Source organism: Typopeltis vanoorti, chromosome 11 (genome assembly GCF_054136105.1).
Source record: "Typopeltis vanoorti isolate ZY-2024b chromosome 11, IOZ_Tvanoo_1.0, whole genome shotgun sequence".
NCBI classification, from domain to species: domain Eukaryota; kingdom Metazoa; phylum Arthropoda; class Arachnida; order Uropygi; family Thelyphonidae; genus Typopeltis; species Typopeltis vanoorti.
Genome location: NC_143559.1, coordinates 93,714,190 through 93,740,284, shown reverse-complemented (window position 1 = coordinate 93,740,284; position 26,095 = coordinate 93,714,190). Strand labels below are relative to the sequence as shown.

Here is a 26,095-nt window from a genome sequence, read left to right as displayed (position 1 = left end):
ATATCACTAATTTTTTTGGAACAACAGGAAACACGAGGTGCGCAGGGCTTTTCTCCATCTTCCCCCCACACAAGGGGGATTCTCCCTGCCAATCCTCAAATACTGCCACCTAACCAAAACTGCTCAGAATACGGAAAGCACTCGCATCAAATCACCCTTCCGGCAACCTGATCAAATACTTCATAGGATTTTTCCTAAGCTACTTCGGGATCACTGGCCATGCCGGACCATGTGCGGAGACGGTGCCACAATGGTACTACACAATATGCAAACTTTTCAAAAAAATGGCAACGGATGGAGTTCCAGTACTTCAGCTCAGCCCAAGCAAGCTGTACTGGAAAATTTTCGACAACTTTGACTGGGAAAAGCCCGATCTGGGCAAAAACGAAGAGGTGCTATTCACCAACCTAAAAAATAGCTGGGGACAACCCTTTCACCGGGACTTAGCATGGAGAATTGCCTACGACAGACTCCCGGTGAAACTGGTCAAATCAGCCTACAGCTCGCGACCATGCAACCCCGTCTGCGGCGCAGTAGAAACCATAGGACACCTCGTCTATCACTGCCCGCCAGTACAGCGTGTTTGGCACAGACTGGCTGAGGTGCTTGCGATCCCGGTGCTCACATTCGCCGAAATAGTCTTGTTACAGTTCCCGCCCCCAGTAACCAAAATAAGAAACACCTGATTTTCCTAATAAATGTGATTAAACATCACATTTGGAAAATCAGGAAAAAATACCTTCTTAACGAGGAGGACCGCATCTATCTCCGTGTTAAAAACTGTCTCCCTGCCTACCTCCGCCGCTTCCTGGAGCAGGAGAGGTACTTGCAGGGTGAAGAGCGGTTCCTGAGGAGATGGTGCGACCCACCAACCATCTGCCAGATTATACAGGGGGGAATCCAGTTGTGTCTGCACCTATAACACCTTCAAGTTGTAGGTGTTGTCGCTTTCTCGATCTTCCTTCCTGATCAGCGTTTAACCCACAGGTATCTCTAGTCCTATCCCAGTTGAAAGTTTTTCTGTCCCCAGGTTGGGGTTGACCTGAACAAACCCGGACTGCGAACGCCAACATCAAGGTGATCCCAATCCCTTTTCAGGACGGGGTCTTCCGGGCCAGGTCATCTCCCTTCTTATTCCTGGTTATACTGTTCTGGGTTTGCTCAGCAAACCAATTCCTCTCTAGAAATGTCTTCCGCATAGTCCTAAGATATATTTACTCTTGTTAAGTTTCGCTTAGTCTCTCATCTTTTTCCTTTTCAGGATTTTTCCTTTTCAAAAGTGAAAAATCAACGACCGTTTTAGAAGCACCCCTAGGGGGGGGTCAACAGCTAAAACAGGTCAGCAGAGGCCTCTTTTCTTCTACCCTGCTACTATGCACTCTATCTTTATCCTCTTCTTCTACTATCTGCTGAATCTCAGCACCTATCTTACTCCACAGGCCAATGATAAGATACGTTGAACTCACAAATTATTATTATAGATATAGAGTAGATTGGTTAGCCGTTGGTGGGCTTAGTTTTTTTTTTTCTATTTATTTTTTGACCATTTCAGAAATTGCCAAAAGCAATTTGCATCATGATGTTAAATGCACCAAATATTCATTAGTAATCTTACTGTCTACATGGGATGCTTTGACAAGTTGGATAAAAATGAACAGTAGTGGCTGGTTCAACAAAGTTTTAATTGGCCGAATGGATGACATAGCTACATTCCTAGTATCACCGTTCTGGGTGATAGTTTTGAATCTCACAATGGGTATGGGATTTGTGGATTTCTTTAGGTGAAAGTTAAATCTAATCATTTGATGTGAAACAATCATCTTACTTAATGGAAGACAAAGCGATTTGAAAAACATCGTTTGGAATTTAAGAGTAGTGTGTACAAAAAATGGGATGGTTATTTCCAAAGTTCTGCTTTCTGCACTCCTTTTGTGTAGATATATTTAATAAATTATATCTATTATAGTCATTCAATATAATCTCTATCCTGCCTTATCAATACTGTGCAACGTTTGGGTAAGTCTTGTATTCCTCTCAACAAATAGTTTTTGTTGATGTGTTTGATAAGTCCGGTCATTTTAAGCAGAAACCTCCTCAGTAATAGCAAAGCGTTTCCCATTGAGTGGTTCTTTTAACCTACGGACCAGATCGATGTCTAGAGGACTCGTGTTAGAAAAGGGATAAAAAATCTTTCCATTCATCTTCCCATGTTCAATGAAGTTATATTTCATGATAAAACAGAAAACGAGCACTTATCTTTTTGACTCAGAATATGTCTTCCAAACGTGGAACAAAATCATTACATCATACTACTGCCACGTATGGGCGTTCTGAAGACCTTTTATCCTAGCTCTAAGAACAGTTATCGAAAGAAGAATCAAAATACTCTGATAGTCTTTCTTGACTTGGAAAAAGCCTTCGACAGTATTGACTGGAACCAAACGTTTCACTTCCTAAAAACAATAAAAGTAGATTGGAGAGATAGAAGGCTCGTATTTAATCTTTACAAGCATCAAGAAGCCCTAATAGAAACAGGCAGCAATAAAACAAAAACCGCAATAGCAAGAATACGTAGAGGTGTAAGGCAGGGGTGCTCTCTTTCACCCATACTGTTTAATCTCTACATTGAAGATGCAATAAATAAATTGAAAAAAAAAACCTAATAGAAACAGGAATTAAGATAAATGGAATTGATATTAACTGGCTGCGGTTCTCGGATGATATAACAGTTATATCTGATAACGAAAACAAGCTGAAAGCCACCCTGACAAAGATGGAAGAAATTTTCACACAGTACAGTCTAAAAATTAATTATAACAAAACAAAATTATTAATTACAAGTAAAGCAAATCCAATGAAAATAAACCTGTAAATAAATAATAACCTAATACAACAGGTATCCTCTTTTAAATATCTTGGCAGTCTTATCACACGAGATGGAAGAAACCAATCAGAATATTAAAGCACGAATAATCCTAGCCAAAAAAGCATTCCACAACAGAAGAAACATTTTTACCAGTAAAGGACTTAGCATCCAGCTCAAAAAAAGTGAAAACATATATATGGAGCATTGCATTATATGGTTGTGAGGCCTGGAATCTAACAAAACAAGAGATCAAAAAGTTGGAGGCATTTGAACTTTGGTGCTGGAGAAAGATGATGAAAATTAGTTGGACAGAAAGGAAAAGTAATGAAGAAGTTCTAAATACAGTTCATGAAGAGCGGTCATTAATGAAACACATCAATAAGAGAAGAAAAATCCTAATTGGACACCATTTGAGGCATGGGGGTCTGATTACAGAAATAATGGAGGGGACTGTAGAAGGAAAGAGGCCACGAGGCAGACCAAGAATTTCATATATAAATAACATAATGATGCTAACTGACGCTAGAAGTGATGAGATCACAAGACAGGATGTTATGATGTACTTCTATAATTACCAATATTCGGATTGATGCACCAAAGAAGTAGATTAACATTAAATTTAGAAGCTACTAAAATATACAAATCGAAATAGCGCTGTTTTGAAGGGGGGGGGAACTCTTGAATCGACGTTTTTCAAACTATTTCAAAGCTCTCAATTCTTTATTATTATTATTATCAAATAAATAAATATATATATATATATATATATATATATATATATTTTTTTTTTTTTTTTTTTTTTTTTTTGCATATTGCACATCGTGTAAGTTTAGGAAAACTTATTTAGGTGATTTTAATCATCACGTGCGAGTATCTAAGATGAGTGATTTAAATGTGAAACATCTTCAGATAACTTTCAATGTCATCTTCATAATAGAACATCCGAAAATATTGCTCTGTTATAAGAAGAAGATTTCCGATGACTATTATCACTATTTTACTAATTATTCGTATATTTTTATCTGTCTGTGTATGATAATAAATATAATATGTGAATAATTAGGAAAACAGAACGGAGCAACATTTCGTAACTGATGGATAATTGATCCAACTTGCTGGTTAAATAGTGGATTTCAGCATAGCTGAAATATCCTTTAATTAATGCAATGCACTCTGTTAATTAAATAATATATTAATGAATTTAATTCATTAATGAGGGCTCCTTTCCCTCACATATCCTTTTTCTCTTATACATAAATGACCTACTCTCAATCACTACAAATCCATAGCTTTGTGGATGATAGCACGCTTCATTCATCCTACTCTTTTGACAAACCACGTAGTTCCCAGACATTTCTTATATCAAGATCATCTGCAACCTGTGCCTTAAACACTGAACTCCACACCATCCTTGGGTGGGGCAAGACTAACCTAGTCACCTTTAATGCTGCCAAAACGCAATCCTGCCTATTCGCTCACAAAAGGGATCTCAGCTCAACTTTCTTCATCCTCAGTAACACACATCACCAGACAGGAAGAAGAATTCTCTGTTCTTGGACACTCATTTACCTCCAACCTCGAACGGGCAAATCACACAAATACTTTCCTCAGCTTCTAAAAACTAGACATTCTTTTCCGCTCGAGAAGCTCTTTTGCACCCATCCACCCAGCTACTAGCTTTATATAAATCCCAAATTCTCCCATCTTTAGAATTGTACACAACTTTCGGGTGGTGCACCTGAAACCTTACTTACAAATTCTTGCTGGTGTCCAGAGGAGAGCAATTCTGCTCATTGATGATCCTCTTCTCTCACAGGCTTCCCTCACTTAAACCTCTTTCTCACCAATGCAATGTTTCAGCGCTCTGTCTCTTCTACAGGTACGTCCACGGTCATGCTCCAGTGAATTAGCAAACATCATTCCTCCACTTGCTGTTAGGCCTGTTAAAACAAGAGCAGAAGGTGTCCAACATCCCTTTACAACTACAAACTCATCGAACTTGCTTCTCCTCTTCCTCACTTATTCCGTCTACCTGTGTCCTCAGGAACAGCCTTCCTCATAATGTGTTTCCCAACAATTTCAACTTACAGTCGTTTAAGAAGAATGTGAATAGGTTTTTTCTTATTTCTCAACCTTCATCTGCATCTACGGCATTGATGCGCTATAGGTTCTTGATCCTCTCTTGTTTGGGATAAATATAAAAAAAAAAAAAATAATTAAGCAAATTGAAATATGACTTGATTTTATTTCTACTATGATAATAAAAAACGTAGAGTTTTTAGAACAAATCACATGATGATATCTAATCATACGAAAATTATTGTAATTATAATATAATACGTTTAATCATCTTAAATATATTATCATATATCATAATACAATACAATACATTTAATAAATGAAATTCGTAGCTCATTTCTATTATGAGAAAATTGATTAAAATAAAAGTGTTTGAAATAAAAGAAATTAGAATAAAAACAAAAAAGTATATGAAATATAATAAATTACACGAAATAAAAAATTTCTAATTAATGAAATAATAATAATAATAATAATAAATCGTTTTTGAAATTAGAAAAGTAAATATAAAATTGTTTTAATAAGAATATTTTCTTAATAATAATGAATATATATGTTATATAGATTATTTCAAATGCATATATAAATATATGCATTTGAAAAAATTTGAAATATAGATTATTTCAAATGCATATATAAATATATGCATTTGAAATAATCTATTAAATAACAAATATAGCAATTCAAAATAAATGAAACGGATAGCAATCAACATGTTAGTATTTGAAATAAACAATGAATACAAAGGAGTGTTTTTAAATAAATAAATGGAAATAATCAAGTTAAATATGTAACAAAAATAATATTATTGTTCTTTTCAAAATTAATATTGGACATCCTTCGAAGAGCATTTGTTATTAACATTTGCTTTCATTATCTTTTGCGAGTAATTGCTTAAAATTACTTTACTTTCTATATCTTTTAAAAATTTTACTGTGGGAAGAGAAAAATAAAAATTTAAAAGTTGATCAAAGAAACTTTTATATATTATTGCGTTTTATTTATTTTGCTATATATATATATATATATATATATATATATATATATATATATATATATATATATATATATATATAGCAAAATAAATAAAACGCAATAATATATACACACACACACACACACACACATATATATATATATATATATATATATATATATATATTATTGCGTTTATTTTATTTTGCTATTTATATTTTATATATATATATATATATATTTATTTATTTATTTTGTTATTTATATTATATATATATATATATGTGTGTGTGTGTGTGTGTGTGTGTATTATTGCGTTTTATTTATTTTGCTATATATATATATATATATATATATATGAATAAAAATAAATTCGAGTGTCGGAAAGTTCTCTTGAAAATATTTGAAATACCCTTATGAAATATCATATTCGGATGGTTAATAAAATAAATAAAAAAGAATGATTAATTTAACTTACTCATGAAATAATGGATTTCTGCATGGTGAAAAATATATATTAACCATTGGATGCATTTTCAAATATTTTATATGTGGATATGCACTCGAACCTCTATAACCGAATCATACAATATATGCAAATGAAAAATTTTAACTATTTAATAATTATGACAACATAATTAAAAAAAAGGTGCATTAGATTTTTTTTTTTTTTTTGGAAACCTCGAGTTTTCCATTAAAGAACATTATCTTCATGTTGTCTATATCTGAAAAAATAATAAAAACTTCCATGTTATCTAACTCTTAACTCGCCAACATTACACACACTAATGTACTGTTTCTAGCAATCGGTTCACATCGGTGTACTTGCAATTATTGGCTTCAGTGCCGCACGCTCGTTCTCAGCATACATGCTTCTAGTTATGTTTATTAGATATGAAATAGGAAACACGTTAATTGCACTAGTGAGAAATGTAAGTTAAAGTACCTTTTTCAGAAGAAAGTTAATTAGCAATGCTAATTTCTTTTAGTATTCTAATTATAACATCGCTCTCTCTCTCTCTCTCTCTCTCTCTCTCTCTCTCTCTCGCTCTCTCTCTCTCTCTCTCTCTCTCTCTCTCGCTCTCTCTCTCTTTCTCCCGAAAACAAGGTGAAGATAGCAAACGTCAAAATCAACTCAAAGAAGTAACCTAAAGACAGACTAATGTAAAGATTTGGGATTTTTCTTCAGATATGACGAACTAAATATAAGCAGCTTTACAAGTAAGCATCAAATATGGCAGCTGATCAAAATTATCAGGACAGAAATGTGGCAATCATGAGAGATGTTTGGCAAGCATATTCTGAAGCCGCCTACTGGAAAAGAAGACCTTGACTCATTTGAAAGTGAACCGATCAAAACGAAAGACGCATGCATTTTTTTACTCTATCTCATCTTGAAACAAAGGTGTTGAGGGAGCAACTGCGCATCACAGATTTGGTAAGGCTCTCAGAATCGTATGCAACAACAAAAGAATCATTCGGAGAAATAATGTGGAGTTGATCCAGAATAATTGGGGTGGCAGTCCATTTCAAGATGCGATAGAGGTGTGAGTAAGGCCACGAAAGCTAGAATTGTCAAAGCAATGGTATTTTCAGTGTATCGATGTGAAAGCTAAATTATTAAGAATAAAGCCAGAAAGCGAAGTGATTCATTTGAACTATGAGTGTGGAGGAGACTATTAGGAATCCCATGGGCTGAAAGAATGACTGATAAGAATGTTTTAAAAAACAGAATGCTCCTTGGAAGCAATAATCGCTAAATATCCAAAGCATATATGTCCAAAGCACATCAACGTCTGTTGATATGCTTTTGGACATATGCAAAAAGATGAATCATTAGTAGTATGTGGGTCACTAATGACAAGATCAAGATAAGATAAGGAATCGTGACGTGATTGGTTGTTAATTTGATAACGTCATTGTGCATGACGTCAGGAGTTTGGAATGCTTGGAATTTCCCTGGGGACATATGTGTGTGTGTGTGTGACGTTGCGTTGTTTGTTTTGTTTGGGTATGGAATTATGGGTGATGATTAGAGATAAGGATTCGTGTCGTGATTGGTGGTGCACTTGTGACAAGATCAAGATAAGATAAGGAATCGTGACATGGGTGTGTGTGTGTTGTTATGAGGTGCAGATAAGTGACATAATTTGTTAGTTGTAAATAAATGACATTATTGTTTGAATGGAAAAGGGAAATATATTAGTGGATAAGGAATTGTGTCGTGATTGGTGGGACACTTCCGACAAGATCAAGATAAGATAAGGAATCGTGACATAGATGTGTGTTATTATAGATTTTGGAATGTTTGGAATTTCGCTGGGGCCCTCGCCTGTCAGGGACATCACGTGGTGTGTTTGGTTCACTTAATGCATTGTGGGTGTGTTTTGAGATAACAATCGTTACGTTATGTGTTTGGAAATTTCTGGGGAACATATGACTCTCTGTGATATCACATGGTGTTTTGGTTGGCTATGGACTTATGGACTATGTGTTTGAGATAAGACATCTTGGAATTTTCCCAGGATGACACACATTCGTCATGGTCATCATGTTTTGTGTTATCTATTGCTGGGTGTACTAATTTTCCAATACATTTTGGGGTATTTCTTTCCTGTTAAAGCGTGAGGATTCTTAGAGTAGAGATTAGGCTTTTCTGAATAATTTAATTATATGCTGGTGTCCCTCAAACACACACACACACACACACACACACACACACACACACACACACACACACACACACACACACACACACATTAGACATGGAAAATAACTAATGAATCCAAGTTGATACTCTAATATGTATCATGATTATTCTATGGAAAAAAATTCAGTATTAGAATTATGCTTACCAAAACATACGACCAATGATTATTGAAATTACAATTATCAATTGTCATGTTTAAGTTAAAAAAAAAACTTACATTGCTTTCCAGAATGGAAATATCTTGGTACGATCTAGGTTTACTGAACATTCCAAATTGTTGATTTTTAACATATATTCACTGCACAGAACACGAATACAAGCCTGCAGTTAACCTTTTCATTATAGATTGCTGGGGCTAACATATCTTATAGTCCTTATAAGGACTGGCTTAAAGGGGCAAAGCAAGAATGCTTTTCATCTTCCCCGCTATCTGTAGTGGACAGTGTAGGGATAAGGTGTTGTTGAGCTATTAAAGCTCTGATCATGGCAGGAGGGTAACAGCAATAGCCGAGCCTCAGTTAGAACTTCATTGGCTACAGTATTGCCATCCATTACCCTCCAAAGGTATTGGATTAATATTCACAGCACCTGTCTTTTGCTGACTAATATATCTGCCAGGAATCGGTGTTATGTTTAAGTTATAAAAAAAATTAACTTCCATTTCTTTCCAGAATGGGAACATCTTGCAACTATCTAGGTTTTCTGAATATTCCAAATTGTTGATTTTTAACATATATTCACAGCAGAGAACATAAACACAAGTCTGAAAATGCAGTTGACTTTTTAATTATAGGTTACTGGGGCTAATATATATTCACAGCACCTGTCTTTCGCTGACTAATATATCTACCAGTGATTGGTAATTGTTATGTCTACTTGTGAACTTTTCTGATTGGGGGGATTGGAATTCTCTTGGTCTTACTTGAAGGTTTGATAATACTTCCCACACGACAATCCAAACATCACCTTTTTTATGACTCATATTCTCCCTTTGATATTTTCTGCAGTATTATCAGTTCGGGGGAAGTACGACTGTTTTTCTAGTGTAAAATTCTTACGACACACATATCTTAAAATTATTTTCCTGATTAAGGATTTATACACTTATTGTTTTCAAGTAGATGGCTTGTTTGTTTGTTTATATTTTGTGTAGCTAGGAAACTGGAATTTATTTCAAATGAATTTTAGCTCTGTAATATATATACTTTGTTAATTTCTATGCTACCTTTTATTTGACTGTAATATTATTAACAAAGTGTATTTACTGAATCTAATATATAGAAATTAAATATAGTGAAAAAAAGTTTTTTTTCCTTATTTTTCTGATTTCACATTTGCGCTGATGTTCATAGTGTATGATTTACCACTAGTATACGTGTAATTCACGTGATTTTTCTCCATGTCACATTTCAAAACAAGGTGAACTATGGTTTTTACATAGTTCAAATATGTAAAACTCATATATGTTAGTCCCTATTGACTGTTGACCTCACAGCCTGACATTTATTTCACAGTAGGAATATTTATATATACATTTTAACACAATTATTATATTAGATATTCTTTCCAATACAAATATTTATGATTACATCAAACAAGAAATGCATCACCATTTCAAAGTTTTGAAATTTATGCACATATTACTTTCATCATTTGGTATCATTTAAATGAAGAACGGGTCTGGCTATTAAGTTTGTTAATGTTTTCTGATTTTTCTCTTCCAATGGTCAGTATTTTTTGATATATGCATGTGGATTCACTTGTTATCTGCATGCTATGATACCTTTTTATTTATACAACAAACTTTTTAAGAGTTTAGTGACTTGATGGGTTAAAATATATAATGTCCCTTTGTAAATAACGAAATTCTAACAGTCGTACTTTAAGTACGATTGTTTTTTCTAGTCTATTGGAGGTATCTACATATATAATAAATAAACTTTCACTTTTAAGGTGAAATGCTCTCCACTAAAATTCTGCCTATTAATTTAATACCCATTTCTTTTTGTTTTGACACAGTTTCATTGAGTGGATTTTCAAAAAAAAATGTCTCTGGTTAGTTTTTGGCATGAACATTTACAAGGAGAAAAAAAATTTATGGTCTTACTTAAATTAGTATAACACATCAATGACAACCAATTTGTTCATTTAAATTTACATTTTATTTGAATGAAATATTATTTACAAATTGTATTTATTAAATCTAACATACAGAAAATAAATAAAATGAAAAATACAATCTATTTTTTTGTTCCTTAATCTTGTTATTGTTAAATTTGCACTGTTGTTCAAAGGTTCTTCCGATGCTCGTGGAATTGCCATCATGTGGTTTTTGACAATGTAACTCTCAACTGAAAGTTAATTTTCATTTGGTTATTGTTGGGTATTACTCATTAGTAAAATTAAGCGTTGCATATCTATTTTTTTGAAACCAATACGTATACTTCTGAACATTATTAAAAGCACAGAATCTTTTGTTATGTTTCCAAAAGCATTCAAAAATACATGTTATGTTTTCACGTTTTGGGCATCCAATTTCATTTAAATCAAGAACAGGCCTATTAACCTCGTTAATGTTTTTGATTTTTCTCTTCCTTTTGAGTAATATTTGATATTTGCATGTTGATTCTATCATCCGATTTCTTAGTTTTTCCAAAGATAGTGAATCAATTTCCCACTTTAGTTGATGGTTATATTTTATTAACCAACAATTCTGTTTTTTAACTCTTTCAGGTAATTCTTTCTAACTACAAGGTGATTTTTGACCCACTGTCGATTTTTCATATTCGTTTTCCTTCATTCTTCTTCTTCTTAGATTACTTCATATGGCACCACAAATAAAGTTATTTATTATTATTATTATTATTATTATTATTATTATTATTATTATTATTATTATTATTATTATTATTATTATTATTATTATTTCACTGATTATTAGTTCTGATCTTATATTTTATGTTAACTTTATGTTACAAAATTCTAAACAATTAGAACTTTTCACAAAGAAACTTTCAAAGAATTTATGGCTCACCCATTATTTTTACGTTACCAAACACAGAACACCACAACACAAAAACAGCAGCTGCAGTGGATGAATTACCTTAAGTCCAAAGTCACTCGACTCTAAGGTTTTTTCTTATAGTACTGTTTACCCTTACTATATGCCCTACCATGACGATTGTTTAGGGAGGTATGGTGTCATTTTCAGACTGACACAATATCAAATGTACGGAAGTATGCTTACCATGGTATCTGATTTAAAATCTCTTTTTTCATGACCAGCTATTTTGATGTAATGTAACCAAGAAACAGTGAGTAACAAAAATTTTATTCATTGAACTCTTTGGAAAATGTTAAGAGTCTAAACTAAATATTGTGAAATATTTTTAGGTAATTATGTGTTTCGAATTTTTCTCTGTGAATATTCTTGTACATAGTATTTCAGCAAAATAAAATATGCATTTGTAAACTTAAATGAACAAAGATGTGTGGTTTTGTTGTTATATTTTTCCACAGTGACTTTTTTACTCAGTTATTCTGATTAGAACGTTCGGATTGTCATGTGGGAAGTATTATCAAACCCTCAAGTAAGACAAGGAGAATTCCAATCCCCCCAGTCAGAAAAGTTCACAAGTAGACATAACAATTACCAATCACTGGTAGATATATTAGTCAGCGAAAGACAGGTGCTGTGAATATATATTAGCCCCAGTAACCTATAATTAAAAAGTCAACTGCATTTTCAGACTTGTGTTTATGTTCTCTGCTGTGAATATATGTTAAAAATCAACAATTTGGAATATTCAGAAAACCTAGATAGTTGCAAGATGTTCCCATTCTGGAAAGAAATGGAAGTTAATTTTTTTTAACTTAAAGATAACAATTGATAATTGTAATATTTCAATTATCATTGATCATATGTTTTGGTAAGCGTAATTCTAATACTGAATAGGTTTTTTTTCATAGAATAATCATAGGTTATATATTAGAGTATCAACATGGACACATTAGCGACTTTTCATCTAATGTGTGTGTGTGAGAGAGAGGGATGCCAGTTATTATTAAATTATTCAGAAAAGACTAATTACTGCCGCCATCACGACCCTACTCTAAACCTTTCCACCCTTTAACAGGAAACAAATACCCCAAAATGTATTGGAAAATTAGTACACCCATCTATAGACAACCAAACACAAAACATGACGACAATGACGAATGTGTGTCATTTGGGAAAATTCCAAGATATCTTATCTCAAAAACATAGCCCACAATTCCATAGCCAAACCAAAACACCATGTGATATCACGAGAGACATATGTTCCCCAGAAATTTCCAAACACATAACATGACGATTGTTATCTCTAAATATTACCCACAATGCACTAAGTGAACCCAACACTCCATGTGATGTCCCTGACAGACGAGGGCCCCAGCGAAATTCCAAACATTCCAAAATCTATAATAACACACATCCACGTCACGATTCTTTACCTTATCTTGATCTTGTCATAAGTATCCCACCAATCACGATACGATTCCTTATTCATTAATATCTTCCTTTTCCATTCAAAACAATAACGACACTTATTTACAACTAACTATACGTCACTTATTTACAACTAACAAATGACGTCACTTCTCTTCATCTTATAACAACAAACATTCACGTCACGATTCCTTATCTTATCTTGATCTTGATCTTGTCAGAAATGTCTCACCAATCACGACACGATTCCTTATTCACTAATATGTCTCCCTTTTCCATTCAAAACAATAACGTCACTTATTTACAACTAACAAATTACGTCACTTATCTACATCTCATAACAACACACAACCACATTACGATTCCTTATCTTATCTTGATCTTGTCACAAGTGCACCACCAATCACGACACGAATCCTTATCTCTAATCATCACCCATAATTCCATATGCGAACAAAACAAACAACGCGACGTTACACACACATCTGCTCCCAGGGAAATTCCAAACATTCCAAACTCATGATGTCATGCACAATCACGTAATCAAATGAACAACCAATCACGTCACGGTTCCTTATCTTATCTTGATCTTGTCACTAGTGACCCACGTACTACTCGCATTGAAAAAGGAAGTTATGTTGGGGAAGATTGAGAGTATGAGAAGAAGAGGAAGAACACAATAGAGTTGGATGGACAACATAAAGGTAGCAGCCAAGTAATTTATCCTCCTGTTTATTCATCTATCCTTCTGATATATTTTCCCTTGGGGGACCTGCATCATCTTCGAACCTGCACCGAACTGAGAAATATACGTTGACGAGAGAAATGCATTAAAGATGCAGTGGATAATAAAACGTATAAGACACAGAAGATGTCGGCCCTTCCTAAGCGTGCCTATCAAGCATTCATAGAACAACGGAAAAAGGTCTCCCTAAGTCAAGACATCGCACTTCAAGAACATCACTAAACTTAAATCCAATACTTTGCATTTTCTACACACAATTTTGTCCTGAATATCTTTGAATCAGCTCTTAAATATGTAATGAACTAGCAATGAAATTTATTTATGAAATGAAATGTATCAAAACTTTTTGAAACAACTATGGTAACTTCTGCTAGAAGGAAATCAGTTAAGGGACAAATTAGGTCTGTCAATAACTTTATTTGAATGGGCTGCCTTAATGATGCTTTCTACTTCCTTGTCTCTCTAAACAGCCTTAATTCAAAAATATAGTTCATATTACTTCTAGAAAAGGGGAAATAAAGGAAGCTACATTTTGGAAAGATACTCGTCAACCAAAATGTCCATGGAACACTACATCATTGCATACTGAAAGTCATAATTTACAGAAGCCTTTGAAAACACACAGTAGCGATTGTGAGATATTTCAACTTTCTGAACAGACAAAGAATTCATCAGCCAAACACAATGACCCCTGTTGAGAACAAATCAAACTCTGTCACCACTATCCTGAAAAAAAAAAAACGAACATTAAATTAATTTTTCCGTCTCGAAGAAAACTGAGTTGTTTCAATATTTTTTGTTAAAAAATAGATAGACCGCTGCAAAGAATAAAACTCCAATCACATGATCCATCTCAGTAGGGCTCCATGCTTCACTGACTATCGATTGCTCCTTGAAAAATTCTTAATCTTTATCTCACAGATCAATAATGACCATACGACCAACAATTATCAGCAATAGATATGTTACCAGACTTCGTGAATAACGCAAATAAATAAAAAACAGTTTAACTAATTCTTTTGAAATTTATTTATTGTTGTGTATGACTTAAACTTGTAATAGTGTTTTCGTACTAGTGTAATCCACTATAAGGAACTTATCTGAGATTACAACATGAGACCTAACAAAGAATTGTTGAAGTTTACTAGTGGTACTTAATTTACTCACTAACAGCAAAAAGAATGTGTAGCTTTTATGGACGTCACCACTGAACTAAGATAACTGTTGTCCTATTAATCGACAAGATTTCGCACGCCTACACTTTGGTTGTTCCTGATAGCCAAAAGCAATCCAGTTCCTGAAAGTGCTACACTCGTCTTATAAAACAAACAAAAAAGTCTCCTTAAGGTTGATGATATAATGACTTGGTTTGCCCATTGTCTATCCAATTCTTCTCTCTGTGCTAACGACGCATTAGACAAGAAAGGAAGAAATCATTCTGTCTAGCAGCATGCAGAGAGCTGGCTTATACGACTTAGTACATAGTGAGAAATAAAATTTATTTATTTCCCACTGTGCACTTGGCATGAAATGGAAAAACTGGGATTTCGAAAAGAATGCATGGAATGGAAAAACTGAGATTTTGAAAATGTATCTAGTCGACAAAATAATTTCTATTAACGTTACTTTCATATTACTTTGGCGTATGCGGATATCTAGGATATACGGATTAGTATATAGATATCCAGTCGACAAAATAATTTCTATTAATGTTACTTTCATATTAGTTTGGTGTATACGTTACTATTCAGATTTAAAATTTATTTCTTAAAGAATCATAGAGTACACATTTATTTTAAAAAGTAAATTTTAGTTTACGATTTGCTTATTATAAATTGAATACTTTTTTTATAATTTAATTAATATTATATCTAGGATATACGGATTACTATATAGATATCCAGTCGACAAAATAATTTCTATTAATGTGACTTTTATATTAGTTTGGTGTATATGTTACTATTCAGATTTAAAAATTATTTCTTAAAGAATCATAGAGTACACATTTATTTTAAAAAGTAAATTTTAGTTTACGTTTAGTTTAGTTAAGCCTTTTTTCGACCGGTTCCCGAGTTAGTCGATCTCTGGCACGGGCAAGCAGGTTTTTCCTCCCGGAAACTCGGTTTTTTCGTCCTGTAAACTCAAGAAAATCGACCGTAGAATCCACATTATTTCAGACATTAAATATATTGTGTTAGGGTTAGGGACCACGAGATGGCGGCACATTTGAGCAGTCTCTCTTCACTGCGTACCGCTTAATTAGTGATAGCTTTGGGCGATCTATCTCTGATTGGGTACCAGTGGAGATTGAACTGCCCACTCAGTCTCCAAAAGTTAGATAGGGCTAAATGGCCTCGCCTACTCCCGTATACGGGAATAAAAAGGCGTTAGCTGATTTTTTTTTTAGTTTACGATTTGTTTATTATAAATTGAATACTTTTTTTATAATTTAATTAATATTAATTTTAAAAAATTATGAAATTATTTGATTACATGACAGTTGAGTTTTAGCCTAATAGGGAAAATATTACGAAGCTATATTTAAACTTGGGAGTAAAAGCTTCAAAACTGTATTAATTATCTTCATTGTTTCAGAAGCTTCGTAAACTTCCTAAAGCAACATTATAATGTTGCTTTATATCATTTATTCAATCGGTCGTTATTTTATCCATAATTAATTTAGTATTATTTCATTTCAATGTTATAGGGTATCATTTCAATTTCATTTTAATTATTTATGAAATAATTATTATAAAGACAATTTTCTATAAAGCTAAATAATAGCTATTTAGCATAACAATTATAATTTTATATTAAAAAAATAAAAGGATTATCAATAATCATCAATATTTCAGAGTTTGGAATGGAATGGTAATAATTGAACACAAATTCTAGGAACAGTTTTTGAATTTTTTTTAATCGTAATGATTAAAATATTCACAACATTGTTGTCATATAATTTTTCATTAGGAATTCGCGAAGAAATTTCTGTTTCTTTCTTCACTATCCAAAGAAAATATCATCAAACCTACCTCATTCCAAAGGTAATTCACTTACCTAATGTTAACTTTTCTCCCGAGTCTGGGGGGAGAGTAAACCCCAGGAGAGCCATAGAAGATATAAGAACACAAGGTATAATTAAATTAAAACCATAGTATAAGGTTCGTCTTCTGATGTGGATGGTAAATGTGATGTCCACATATGGCTCGGGACAACATGCGTAGATAATCACATTGCGAACACCCGGGAGCTCTGCAACAGAAATAAATTACATTCTGCTTTCTTTACAATAAATAAGGAAGTGAACAATAATTCATTTTATCCTCGAAATCTAATTCGGAATGCACCTCAAAGACCAGCAGAGGTTAATGCTATATCCTGATAAAAGTTTAAAGAACAATATTTGTAACACGCTATCCTAAAAGTTTTTTTTTATGTAAATTTATAAATTAGTATGTTTCTTAATTTATTACTCTGATGCCAGTAGATCTCTAGAATAAACAGCAAATTCGGGATTTAATTAAAGAATGAGTGGTTAACGCACTCTCCAACTAACAGGCCAAAGGTTCCAAAACCGTGGAAATGGATATTTGTGATTATCTTTAGGAGGTGAAGAATTGCATTTACCATTTATTGTTGGTCTGAACTAGCTTGAAAAAGTTTGATGTTCACCAAAGCAAGGCTTTCAGTCTATGTATTTTTTTAAAAAAATAGGTGAAATAAAAACAATTAAAAATTATACCAAAAAAAAAAAAAAACATTCCTCATCCTGACCATGATTCTAATGTGCTATAGATTTGCAACCTTTCGTGAATTGGAGACACATAAATGAAATCTGGAATAAAATGAAAGTATATAGACTTATAGATTTTTATCAACTATAAAAATAAAAACGAATAAGGTTTCTTCTATAAATAATTTTATTGATATTAAAATTATATATAAATTCTGAAATAAAATTTAAAGTGTCATATATCCACTATAAAAATAAAAATCAATAAACTATCATTTAAAATATTACTTAAAAATAATATTAAAAAATATAGTGTACTTTATTTGGTCGTAAATAACTACAAAAATAATGAAACCTATTAGTTTTGCTAGTGAAACTGGTTCATTTTTCTGGGATTTTTATTCTGGGATTATTACTAAAGCAATAGAAGAACCGTTGCAACGTTAAACTGACCGATACGGCGTGGAACTCAGGAAGTGACATAAATTCGCTTTCCGCTATAACTCATGCCACCTTCTACATTGTTTTGATAATGTTATACTTCATGTTTGCCTTTATTGCATTTATTTTTATGTATTTGTTACCCAAAGATGGCACAAGTTTTAGTGGCGAAACTAGTAGGTTCCAATATCTTTGCAGTGATTTACGAACTAATAAACCTGTTTTTTTTTTCTAATTATATTGATTGGTCGAAAGTCGTCGTATCTAAAAATAATATATATTAAAAATAATGTTATTTATATATAATTTATATAAAAATTAATAAAATAATTTTATATATTTTATGTATCAAATAACATCTTTAACGTATTTAAGTAGTATATATATCAACTATAAAAAAATAAATTATTAACTATATAAATATAAATAAATATATAAACAAATAAACTTATGTAATATTGTAATGTGTAATATTGCATAGTTTAATATAGATTAGTATATCAACTATGAATAAATTAAAAAAAAAAAAACTAAAGCAGTAGTATAATATCGGACTCTTTATCAAAAAAAAAAAAAAAAACTGCATAGAAAGTGAAAGTACTGTGTCAATTATAAATGAAGACTAATGTAAGAATAAAAATAATCAGTGTATTTTATAAATTTTATATTAATGTAAAATATAAAATCGCAATTTACAAATTATAAAATATAAAATCTAGTTATTTTGTTGTTATTAACGTTACCGAATAACCTTTAAGATGAAAGCCTGTTTCATTTTCACGGTTTTTGTCGATCCCTTGTTATCTATCAGGTTAATTTGGCGTAAAGTTTTCTACATATTTGTAAATATTAATCTTTTCATAAAAAGTTGACAGACGAATAACTTAAGTTAAATATTCGATGAGTCTTATATTCTATCTTAAAGCATTCTATAAAAATGTTTCAACGTGTACATAAAGTAGAAAAATATTTCAATAAAATCAGTACAAAAAATAAAGCAAAACTGAATAAATGCAATGAAAATACTTGTATTGTACCTGTATAGATTTGAAAATGAAAAATATTTTCTACAGAAGAACTATAGTAGAATATTTTTTTAAAAGAAAAGGTTTTGAACTGCAAACAAATAAACTCAATGCAAATAAATATTCAAATTGTTTCTAATACACGAGCATACCTATCAGATCCCACTCGCCGTTCGTTATATAGGTCGACAAATCCCCTCCATCATTGCTGCTAAGCAACAGATCCAACTGGTATCCATCATATGTCCACGATCCGAATTTCATCTCGCACTTCTGGTCATCAAATGGGAACCAAGTGATGTCAATCTTGCAAGTGCTCTTAAAAATTCCCGGTGGAATGTAAGTGCAGCTACCGTTGTTAAGAACAACCACGTTGGTGGGATAAGTTCCGTCGAATTTTTCGTCCGCACTAAAAATTCGAAACCAGATCTCTTTAGACATAATCAGAAATACACAATATATATATCAAATAGATAGTAAACAAATTATCTGCGCGCAAGATTAATTACCATTACGAATTAGATTTTTTTTTATTTACTGAAAGTTGTCTAGCATCACAATCACTGAAGATACGTATCTTGTTAATATTTTTATAATATAGTTAGTTCAATATTTAAATTAATACAGTTATTTTATTGTTATTAACGTTACAAGTATAAAATTCAATGTGCATGCAGCGGTTAATTTTTAAAGTACCAAACACACTATACCTGATATAGTCATTCTATTCTTATTTTACCTGTTGTACATTAAGACGTCCGGTTTCCAAATCTTGTTTGGAGGAATTCTTAAATCCTTTACACCACCGTATTCAGAAATGTTCCACCGAAGATTAACGTCCACCCACTCCTAGATGACAAGAACTTGATATCAACAGAACACATAGTATCTGAAACAAATATCTCCTTAAAAATAGAAAACACACCATATCTCAGTAACATATTTGGTCATAATTTGAATGTTTGCTACCCACTTCCTGTTTGCCTGAAATCATCAATTAAAAGCAGGGTTATTACCTTAGACTTTGATCTTGGATGGTATTTAAGGCAAAATACTAAAAAAAATGAGAATATGAGACATTTCAATAACAGTAAAACTAAACTTGTGTTGAGAGTAACGTATGATAGTAAATGGATCCATTTTTCTCTATTTTTGCTTAAGATTGTCAGGTACAAGACATAATACATTGAGGCAAACAAGACATAAAATTTCAATGACAGCTGCTGCTAACAATTACTAGAAGAAAATAGGATAAAAATGGATTGCCTTGGATACCGGAAGTAAAGGCTGATCTCTTAGCTTTGTACACGTTATTATAATGGAACGCAGAAAAAAAAATTGCAATTTTATGTTTCTTAAATTTCCATCTTTTCAAAAGGTCACTTTTGTCAGATCGCAAGAGAGAGAGGCTTTTTTTTCGCAGATAAAATGCTTATTCCAATTGCATAGTTCTATGTATGATATCGAGAAAATACATATTTGGGTACTAACCTTTACAAACAACTACTGCTCTCGTCAACTATTTTCTGTCCACTATTGGACAAAGGGATTCAAAAGACCTCCACTCTTTTGTATCGAATTTTGATATGCTTCTTAGGTCTCTAATTGCTTTCAACTTGTTTAAATTAAGTGTCTGTTTGGTCTTCCACTATCTCTCTTTCCGTCTCTGGAGAACCCTTCAGATATCATCTTTGTCATTCTCAAATGTTGTCTCTTGTAACATGATTCACCGATTTTGATTTAGATCGTTTAATACAGTAGCTGCAACAAGGTCGTTTTACCCGAGTTTGAGCAATAACAGAAGCATTACCTTTTCTATCTTGAAGGGCACCCAGTAGTAATCCTTGCAATAGTTTGTTCATTAAATTTTGGTCAAAGTCTATGATTCACTACCACATGTCATAATGTGAAATATGAAAAATTCAAATATTTTTTCTTTTAAGCCAAATAAGAATGTACATCTATTATAGAATCATTTTTTATTAATATTATTTCATTTGCTTGTAGTTTTTTTTTACTCCATTCAATTTCGCATATGAAATTTTAGAACTATTCATTAATGAATATTTTAATATTTTTTCTTATTTTAGTACAGTATAGCATAGAAACCAACTTCATTAAAAAGTCTCTCAACATACATAAATAACAACTAATTATTTACGATCTTTGATTTAAACAGCTAATGACAACGTAGCGTATCATGTGGGTTTATCGTAATTAACAGAATTACTAGAAACATGTTAGTTTATATTCAATTCAATTCTATTCTATTATATTATTGGAAATTGTTACATATTGCTTGATTAATCTGGATAACGCTATACTTCATCGATACTGCTGAAGCAGAATGTACAAATTTATTGCAAAATATTTCTTTAATATGTAGTCTTTTAAAACATAATGAACCTATTTTCTTTACAATGTTTATTATGTACTGAACAGTAGGCTGGTCAACCGCTATTAAACAAAATCCTAGAATTCATTGCCACCCACCTCCCTAATTGCAAAACATCCATTCGACGAATAAATAATGATGACATTAGTGGATAGATGATTATCGATCAGCAATTCATTTAAAACAAAAAAGCATAAAGAAATAGTCACCACTGTGAATAGACATTCAAGCTGTAATAGACATTCGAAGAAAGTACAGAGATAATAAAGGGGAAATACTCATTACCCTTTATAATGTTGTAGTTTTAACCACCTACAAAAACTGTAAGTCAGACAAAACTCATAAATATATTGGCTATAACAAAGTTAGACCAGCGAATGTAAGCTAAACTTACTGTTTTCATAGCAGTAGCATTGAAAACAGTTCCTCTTAAATTTTTAATCAAACGTTTGAATAAATTTACTGACGTTATAAACAGATATCACTCAATGTATTTTGTTATAATGAGTCACCATGATGAAAGTTTGAGAATTGCAGGGGGAAAATCTTATAAATTAGAATCTAGTCACCAATTAACTTCAGCCTGCTCCCAAGTAAGTCTATCTGTGGAGTAGATAAAGTAGGGATTTTTATCTCTGGTTGATGTTATTGCTATATGTATTCTGAACTTGAACTCCCTAGCTACAATCTTGCAGAATTCCTTGTTTCCATCACTTTCTGCAGGATAATCTGACCATTTTGACCATAAGCTTTATCCTGAAGAAAGATATTTCAATTAAACCAAATCCCATCTAAGGTTACAAAAGCCACTGTAGAGCGGTTGTGGTCCTTAAATGCTTGTAAGTATACTGCGAATTATTATTAAGTAATTGTAGTAGTAAATTTCATCTCAAGTTCTGTATACTACTATTTACTCTTTTTTTTCCAGAAAGTTAATCACCATTACCATCAACCTTATGCTACAGCACTATTTTTTTTTTGAATTTTTCCATTATAAAAAAAATTTAAAAATTAATTTAATACCATTTTAATGTAAATGAGTTACTTAACATTCCCTTAAAACATTAAAGAAAATATTGTCTCCTGATGGTTTACCAAGTCCAACACATTTTTGATATCTAGAGTATTCAGCATCCTGTATTCATCGATTTTGCTTTATTCCAATCTCCCATACTTCCATTCCCCCCCCCCTCAATCAGTAATGAATCATACTTCTTCAGAATGAAATACCATAATGAAGGGATCATTAACAGTATCTCTACAATAGTCATTGGTCCAACTTCTCTCTCCACATCTACAAAGGCCGTTTTTTCTGCAATGATTTCGTATCTTACTGGACCCACACAATATATATCCCCCTAGGGAATTTTCTTGGATCTATATTGTGATAGTCTCCTTCTATATAAATTCTCATTGTATATAAAATCCCTCTCTCTCTCTCTCTCTTACGCTTTATGCATTCCATAAACGCTTCTCCCTCTCTCTCGCTCTCTCTCTCTCTCTCTCTCTCTCTCTCTCTCTCTCTCTCTCTCTCTCTCTCTCTCTCTCTCTCTCTCTGTAACTGATCTCACCTCCCTAAAGTACATCCAACCGTGGTTTCTATCATAATCATCTGCGTTTTAATTCGTAACATTTTTTCCCATTGAAACCGCTTACTTCTTATTTCCCGCCTGCCGGAGGAAACTATGACTTCTCAGTCATAATCACATCATTCGATGTTGCAAATAACTCCAAAACTATCTGCGTGCCTCTCTCTACAACATAATATATAAGATAGTTATCCCTCAAGAATTCCAAAAATGCAGTGACACAATGACTATATGCTGCTTCTTCTGTGCAGTACATATTAACATAGAATCTCACAATAATCATGCACTTGCTAAGTTTACTTGCCTAAACATTCCCTGCCAATTTTCTTCTGTGCTCCATAGCCTATTGTAAGATATCAGTAAATATTTCAAAATCATCAATGATATTATCCTCCTATTTATTTAGCGTATGATGATACAGCAGCCGTGAAGCCTTTTTTACAGGGAAGTACGGCACCATCTCAATCCTCTAATTTTATCTGGACTCGGGACCGGCATAGCTGACGAATCAGGCCTATGGCTGGGTATTACGTATTCCTGATTGTAATCTGTGTGTGTCCATGGGGGCCGATTTGTCTATTCTGGGGGACGAAAAACCCGATATCTCATTGAAACCCACCACAAAGTATGAGACCAGCTAACTCACCTTTAGTCGAAAGAGACCAGATAAGGTTCCTCACGTCACTGACGGGATATTATCTTCTCTCTCTCTCTCTCTCTCTCTGTGTGGTGTAGTCATAAGTACAACGCAACATTTGCCTTTCATAGAAAAAACCTGGGTTCGAATTTCTTCTAGGTCTCGAACAATCTTTATATGAAAGTAGAGATCATATCAGAGAGACAGAAGGATAATATCATTGATGTTCTTGAGATATTTACTAATATCTTACTATATGCCTTAAAGCATAGGATTTTCCCCTTGGAACTGCTGCCGTGAAATACGAAATCCGGACAAACGAATACAAGCAATTAACATGTTTAATGCACTCCCCCTCCGTAGGGTTAACTGATTCGGCTTAATCCGAAATAACAACATCTACGAATGAAGCCAAGAAAGCATTATGTTTTAATGGATTACTGAATAAAACTGTGTGTGTTTAATGGAAAAATATATTATATATTATCTTATTCATATAGGAAGAGATTAAGAAGTTAATTGACATCAATATAGAATAAAATCCGAGTGCAAAAGTTTTATTAATTAATTTATACGAATCTGATGAAATATGCGATACGTTTGATATTTATAATTCCTATTATATATATATTTATATTTATATATATATATATATATATATATATATATATATATATATATATATATATATATATATATATATATATATATATATATATATATATATATATATATATATATATAATGAAACGTAATGAAAGGCGAAAAATATCTAAATGCGGAGATTGTGGAAACGCTGAAAATTCTGTATAATAAAATGTAACTTAAAGAGAGAGAGAAAGAGAAAGAGAGAGAGAGAATGCATAGTTTCCATCTGGAGTCAGTTCTATGTATATCCTATCCTCTTGATGTCTTTATGGCATATAAGGCCAAATTTCCATCTTCTCCAGTTATTCATGTTTTTACAACCAACTGTGCTTCGCTTCAATTCCCCCCCCCCCCACATTCCCTCTTTATTTCTTTTTCTGCCATTCTTTGCAAGTTCGTTTAGGCCTTCCCTTTTTCCATTTTCATTCTATGATCCACACCAAAGCTACCCTTGGAACTGCTCCTCTGTCTTTTCCCAACATGTATAGCCATTCCACTTCCATCTGTGTCTTTTGAATTCCTTGGCGGTGCATTTTTTTCTTTGCCTATGTGTTCATCATTTGTTATAAGTAGTAACGAATGTTTAATATTTGAGCAAATATTTTGTTTGAAATCTACTGAATTTGGTGTCCTGTTTCTTGGTCAATTTGCATGTTCAATAAATGTCTTTCATAGGAACTTCTCATTGTTCCGATTTTTATTTTAGTTTCATTATGATATTGAGATTATTTCTGTATATAATTCAATCTCTGAACACAGTAAATGCTTTTCCTCAATCTTTGTGTTACACAGACTATCGATATTATCAAGTGCTTTGGAATAATCTATAAAATTTAAGTATAAGGAGGTTTCACTTTCTGCGCTTTGTTCATGATATAATCATGAACAAAGCGTAGAAATCATGAAAATCATGAACTTTATTCCTTAAAGTAAAAATATAATGTATAATATTTCAAACTGTTCTGAAACCATTTTATCAGTCCTTAATTATCATTTCTATCTCACTTTTAATCCCATTTATCAAAATATTACAAACAATTTTTGTATTTACTGGCAATATACGAATTTGTGTTCAATTTTTCAGAAATTTTGAATTCTCTATTCTTGTGCTTCGATCAATGAGAAAAAATTCTAAGTTCTAAATTTAGTGTAAATTCCTTTCAAATATATCGATTCGAGAGAGAGAGAGAGAGAGAGAGCATGCAAAGTTTGAAGTGAAAAAACAAAATTCGTACTTTATTCTGTAAATAGAAACATAAGTACCCATGTTTTCTTACTTGAGGTTTTACGTTTCACCAACTATCTTAAACACCCTCAAATGTGTTCTCAAATTTCAATATATGCCTTTCATTTATCACCGAACACCAGTCTCATAAATAGCTATCAAAGGGTACACTAGTTTGGTCTTGAACGTTAGTTTTACACTCTAAAAATATCTTTTTACGTCACATGTTACATGAGTTATGCTAGTATATGGTAAACCAATAAGTTTTAGTAAATGCTTGCTTTTCGAGAAAGCATTCCAAGCAGAAATTCTAAAAATTACCTTCATGACTTATGACCGAGTACATTATAACGAACGCGAACAGCTATCAGAATCCTAACACTTTTATGGGTCGCCATTACCTGATCGATTGCTCCTGCTATGATATTTCTTGACGTTTAGATTTTCAGAAAAATGTTTTGCTAAGACTTTACTTTCTTATAAAAAGAAGTTGATGATTTGAATGATGAACACAGGTACGTAAATAATACTTATATTT

General features: G+C 32.4%; 1 protein-coding gene across 1 annotated transcript in view; it reads right to left on the bottom strand.

The window, feature by feature from the left end:
- The window catches only part of LOC150101856 (neuronal acetylcholine receptor subunit alpha-7-like), a 167,066-nt gene that overhangs the window by 15,509 nt on the left and 125,462 nt on the right, over positions 1-26,095 (bottom strand). The window contains exons 5-7 of the mRNA XM_090399916.1: positions 19,803-19,912; positions 19,216-19,472; positions 16,922-17,116 (exon numbers count right to left, since the gene is read on the bottom strand). Coding sequence (XP_090256042.1) covers positions 16,922-17,116; positions 19,216-19,472; positions 19,803-19,912 — 562 coding nt within the window. The remainder of the gene's footprint in view (positions 1-16,921; positions 17,117-19,215; positions 19,473-19,802; positions 19,913-26,095) is intronic.